Source organism: Oreochromis aureus, linkage group 4 (assembly GCF_013358895.1).
Source record: "Oreochromis aureus strain Israel breed Guangdong linkage group 4, ZZ_aureus, whole genome shotgun sequence".
NCBI classification, from domain to species: domain Eukaryota; kingdom Metazoa; phylum Chordata; class Actinopteri; order Cichliformes; family Cichlidae; genus Oreochromis; species Oreochromis aureus.
Window position 1 is genome coordinate 17,774,103 of NC_052945.1, and position 6,000 is coordinate 17,780,102.

Below are 6,000 nucleotides of genomic sequence, written 5' to 3' on the forward strand. Positions count from 1 at the left end.
GGAAGTGCGGCGAACACTTCTATAATCGTATTTAAAATAACAGAAAAAGAACTTCACAATTTTAAAAAAGCGTATAGTAAACATGGACTAAAAACTACCAAGCCTATTTCACACTTGTAATGTCGGGTATGATTTGATTCCTCCATATTTGCGGCTTCTCCAGCAGCTGAGGCGACATCTGACGGGACTGTCCCTGTGACTGCTTTCTACTCATTGTCAAAATCCCCTCCTGTCAGGGCGTTTTCGACAAACACTGACGAAGCGCCAGCTCTCGGATCAGTCCGCACTGTCACGTTCCGCACACGTCCACGAGATGTCGCTACCAGCGGGACCTTAAAGGGATGCCAACCTACTTAAACACAAAGACCCCGCAGGTTAAAAATTCAGAAGAGCTCCTCAGTGGATGAATCTTTGATGACAACTCAGTGACTCACTCCACTCTGTACCCAGCTGCACAATTAGAGGCAGCAGGGGAACAGCCTGCTCTTGCACTCGCTCTCTTTTGCAGAAGAAGCCCGCAGCAGGCTTGACTTTGCCTTCCAGATGTGGGGAGACCTTGCGGTGCATCATCCCGCCACTAGATGAAGCTCAAGTTCGGATACATTGCATTTTTCATTTTTCCCTCCTCCTTTGTCTGCTCTTTCTGTTTGTAGATGGCCTGCCTCTAAAAGAATTTCAATAGAGAGATCAGACTTCTCTTAACGCAGTCAGGGATTTGAAATCAGACGTTTTTCCCCTCCCAGGAACTTTAACTTTTTTTGAAAATGAAAACAATTTTATAGCAAGCAACATTTTGAATTGAACTACAGGCTGTCAGATACAAAATACAACTTAAGAACTCCAGTAAAAGTTAAATAATACACCCTGAACACTTCAGCAGTGAATGAATTACGGTGCAGAAAAGCGCAAAGATGTTAACAGATGGCTGAGGGCCTTCAAACTGATTGTGTCTTTATAGAGCAAAGACAAAGAGCTGGCCGGCAGTACCCAACAACTGGATCGCTCCTAATTAGAGGTTGACAAAGAGAGGGGAGAGTGTGCTAAGTGCTGTGTAGGGAGAGAGAGAGAGAGAGCACATGAGCGATGCCCCCCCCCCCGCCCCAATCCCCAGAGTGCAGCAGCAGAAAGCCCTCACTCTGTTTATTCACTGACAAACTCTCCAGCCATGCACTGCTACCAGCCTCTTTGGGGTTTTTTATCTTTGTGTGGGTGAGATGTTGCCAAATCTGATTATTTTGATGTGTTTTCTGGCTCTTCGCTGTGCAGCTGATTTGTGCAACTGGACTGGAAGGTAAGAACTCTGATTTCAGATGGGATTTTTTTTTTTCTTTAAACGATATTTTGAAAACACTGAGTGCACTGTTGCTCCTCGGGTGATGATTTGGGAGAAGCTTTGATACTTGTCTTATGTAACTTATATTTTTTCAAACCGTTCGCTTTGTAGAACATTTACAATCCGTTAAGAGGATTAAAATAGCAGGCTTGGTAGATGAAAGACATTAATGAATAATTCATATTTAAATCTGCGGATCTGATGGTCGGAATTTATGAACAGACTTTTTTAATTTAATGCAGAAGGGATAAACAAATAAGTTGGAATCTGGTTGAGTTTTTTGTTAGATTAATATGGTTGAGTAATTTATTCAGGATTGAACCATTTAGTTTTTATTATTAGCGATGACATCCATGCAATGCCAGGCAGTATTTGATTTGGTATTTCCCTCCTAATCCAGCGGTTTTGCAGCTGGCGTGGATTCCAGGATTGTACTCCAGGTGCGGTTACGCTGTACAAAGGGCTCGGTGAGGTGGGTCTACCCGGGTCAGGCCCTCAGAGTGGTCCTCGAGCCCAATCTGTCCTCCGCCCGGCACACCTCCATCTGCATCAAACCGTCTCCCTCCTTCAGCGGAGCCAGCATGTTCATTGAGCGTGCCGGGCAGCTGGAGCTGCTGGTGACGGACAGCGGGCGGCCGGAGTATCAGGTGTTCTGCTTCCCGGCAGACGGACCTCACAAGCCCGTAATCTACCTCCAGGCCAGCCCTCAGAGTGATGGACCGCGGAACAGACGCACGGTGGGCTTCAAATACGAGCTGCTCACCAACAGGACTGCTGCTGCGCCAAACCTCGGCCCCAGCGGGCTGGAGAGTGAGTAATAATCTTTTGGTTCGAGGACATTTAACCTAAATCAAAATTTGTCTTCAGGTGCCATTCTGATAAAGCAACATTTATAAAGGAGTACGTTATGAACGTATTAATATTTCTTATTTGCCAGAGCAAAATAATTTCAGTCAGTCCCGCAGTATTTAAAGTCACGTTTGCATTTAATAATATAAGTATTAGCAATAAATGAGTAAATAAATATTTTTTTGACTTTATGCAACATTAAAATGTGCATAAATATAAATATATATATATATATATATATACACACAACTAAACTGTTTAAAGTGATATACATTTTACTACTGAGCTGAAATTAACATTAATATTTCATCTCTCTATTATCATTTATTTTTGTATTTCTGTTTTCCGCAATTATTTTATGCGAGCCATTAGATAAGTTGAGCTGTGAATCCTGTCAAAGTTTAAAAGGAAGATTCTTCTTTTCGCCGATAGATCAGAAATTAGGCCACACTCATTTCTTGTAGGGGTTTGAATTAAAAATCATAATATTTCACTCCAAAATGTAACAGTAGCGCAGTAGTATTTAAAGAAGTATAACAAGACTCTGCTTAGGCACAGCAGTTATGTATAGGGTCATTTACTTTTCACCCCTCCTCACGGGTCATTTATAACCATCGACTTTTTAAGTTGTCTTGTTCTGAAAAACTGCTTTGACTGACTGGGTAGTATCACATTTCCTACTTTTTCCTTATGGTTACCAAATAATCTATGAGTTTTAGTCAGTAGCTTAAATATTCAAAAGTTATACTCTTTATAAAGGTTGTCCATTTAAAAGTGGCACTGAAACATTTCTCATGGTTTAAGAGGTATGTACTGCTATAGAGACTTCTAACGGCTGATTTGGATGTTTGAGAGAGACTTGCCTACCAGTCATAATTCCCAATTTGAAAAAAACAGTGGTTATTGAATTATAGTCTTGCCTTGTGGACTGCAGCATGCAGCTGCTGGTCAGTCTAGTTGTCTGGTTTCCATCAAGGGACAAAGCAGAGGGGACTGAGCAGACTGCATAGTGGCTGGAGGGCACCGGGCCAAGAGGCCTGAATTGAGACTGCAAATACTTTGCAGATTCCACAAATGCCTTATCATTGTGCTTGTCTGTTTATTAGCATTTATCCATGTGTGCGGGCTGGTCTCAGTGTGGTGATGTCATTCTATGCCTATAATAGACAGCTGCAGGTTTATCTTTTCTGTATTGCCAGTCTGGCCGGGTGTTTGACTCCTGCAGGCTCCTGCATTGGCACGGGGTCATTCAATTAGGTAGATACAAAAGGAGTCAAACGTGGGGTCAAGACTAGCGTGGGTTTTTGATCTGGAGGTGGTGCGGTGGGCAGAGGCTAGGAGCAGCATTCCTCCAGCCAAGCCATGGTTTCTTCAGTGTGTGATGTGAGAAGGGGGATGAATGGAGCCGGTATGTGGGTCAGATTTTAGGTCAGTGAAGTGTTGGGGAGGAGAAGTGACACCTTTCTGTCAGTCACTGTCAGCTATAGAGCTTTGAATCATGACGGTTAGGAGAGAAAAGAGAGCTAAGCAGGCCGAGCGAGGACGTGATTGATAGAGAGAAGTGGGTTAGGTGAGAAACAACATAGCGGAAGATTACTCGATGCAGGTCTTCAGCTGTGATAGTCACAAAGCTGCCCAGCAAAGAGCAAATTTCTAATTTTGTGAAATGATTTTCTCCACCCACAGCATCCTGTCGACCGTGCAATGACACAGAACTTCTCATGGCTATCTGCAGCAGCGACTTTGGTGGGTATCTTACTCAGCAAGATGACAAGATGACACGCCTCTTGCTATTGTTCATGTTCCCTCTGGCTTTTCCTGCAGCTGCATCATTAAATTTATCTTAATGACTCAGCAACAGTAAGATTTTCCTTGGAATATAATCTTGTACATCATACCACCATCTAAAGGATCTCTTTTCCCCTGACTCCCTCCCTTCATCCTGAACTGGTCGAGGCAGATGGCTGCACCTCCCTGAACCTGGTTCTGCTGGAGGTTTCTTCCTGTTAAAAGGGAGTTTTTCCTTCCCATTGTCACCAATGCTTTCTAGGGATTTGTTGAGCTTTTCTCTCTATTATTATAGGGTCATTATCTTACAATATAAAATGCCTTGAGGTGACTGTTGTTGTTGTGATTTGGCTCTATATAGACAAAATTTAATTGAATTACAGCTGAATGCACTCTCCACCTGGCAACACTTCAAAACCTATCTCATGTTAGGCTGCATAATGGGAAAACAGCAGTGCAGACAAACTCAAACAGATGTTGATGATCTGCTGAGCGAGGTTGTGACATTTTTGTCTGTGCTTTTGTTTGTTCATTTTAAAGGGAGACTAAACTCTTCTAGAGTAGTTCTTTATATGTCCCAGTTCAAAATAGTCCTCATTCTTGTTATACGTAACCTTTGTGTAGCCCCTGTCAAGCCAGCTTTTTCACCTAATTAAGTGACCACTTTATCTGAAACATCCACTGGATGCGGTGTAAACACGTGGTTCTGCTTTCCTGTCTTTTTCAGTTGTTCGAGGCTATATCAAAAAGGTCACCCATGACTCTCGACGTCAAATGTCCTCAGTGGAGGTGTCAGCGCTGAGGGTGTACTGGCAGCGCAGTGGAGTGTTTGAGCAACAGCTGGATCCACTGGTGTCATGTCAGTCCTGGCGTGGACACATCCACACACTCCTGCAGTGCCACGTCAAGCCCGGAGATGGAGAGTTTCTTTTCACTGGGTCAGAACACTTTGGGGAAGCTTGGTTAGGGTGTGCCCCGCGATACAAAGACTTCCTGTCTGTCTACCACAATGCCCGAACGGCACGCCAGAATTCCTGTGACTTTCCTTTAGACTGAGGAGGTGTGTGTGTGCGCGTCATCTTAGCAATACTGAGCTGAGAAGTCTAACCACCTCTGCACTGGTGCACTTCAGATCCTTGCTGTCACGTTTCACCAAGGTGGCACCAGCAGGGAAAAGCCGCTGAAATGCTGGTGATAAAAACTAATTTGGAGGAGGAGAACAGAGTTAACCAGCAGGGCCTCCTGCACTGCAGCTCAGAGAGGGCCGGCCTTTGTCTCTCTTCCATCACTGCCCTCAGTCCTGGGAGAATAAGGAGGGGTTGGGTTGCTGCTCTCTTTTTGTGCCTCTCCCTGCATTAACTGTTGTTCATTTTGCTGCCTCTCTGTGACAATTGCCCTATGAACTGAGGCAGGAGGGTGGATTGAAGCACAGCCATTTATTATTGCCAGTTTGTTTTACTGAATAGGAGTGTACATATATACGACGTTTTATTGTGAAATCATCTGTTTTGTGTTTACTCCTGTCTGTTGGATCCTGCACGATGCATTTTTTTCTTTCTGATTCAGGATTGCAGTGCAGCAATCTTTTTTCTTGCAGCTGGAAATGTTTGCAGTAGATATTTTACTTTATTTCCTTTCTCTTTTTTTCGGTTGGAGAGTGGATGAAATCTAGAAACAACTGAGACTCCGGATTGCTGAGCTTTAAATAAATCAAATATGTCTACACGTCTCCGTCGCTCCGATGTACTCATTTCGCCATTTTAAAATAAATAACATAAATAATGATATTCAGAAGAATGTTTTTTTGTAACAGATAAATCAACAATTTACACAATCCTACTCCACAGATGGGTTTCTTTTACACACTCTTTTAAACAGTTTGCACAGATGTTGTGGTCAGCTCATAACTGTCTGATGAAGTGCAATGAGCTCATGATCAATGAATAAAACAGACATTTCATGAGGCCCTCTGTTTAGACAGAATATGCTTTGGCCTCTTAAAAGGTGCCTTTGTGACGGCTTAAATGACT

The 6,000-nt window shown here is 43.2% G+C and overlaps 1 protein-coding gene across 1 annotated transcript; it reads left to right on the top strand.

The window, feature by feature from the left end:
* Positions 1–1,066: 1,066 nt before the first annotated feature.
* Positions 1,067–5,725, top strand: LOC116313074 (meteorin-like protein). Its single transcript, XM_031730646.2, has 4 exons — positions 1,067–1,291; positions 1,734–2,143; positions 3,869–3,928; positions 4,698–5,725. Exons 1-4 carry the CDS (start codon positions 1,215–1,217, stop codon positions 5,024–5,026), a joined length of 876 nt encoding a protein of 291 aa, XP_031586506.1. The 5' UTR covers positions 1,067–1,214; the 3' UTR covers positions 5,027–5,725.
* The last annotated feature ends 275 nt before the right edge of the window (positions 5,726–6,000 follow it).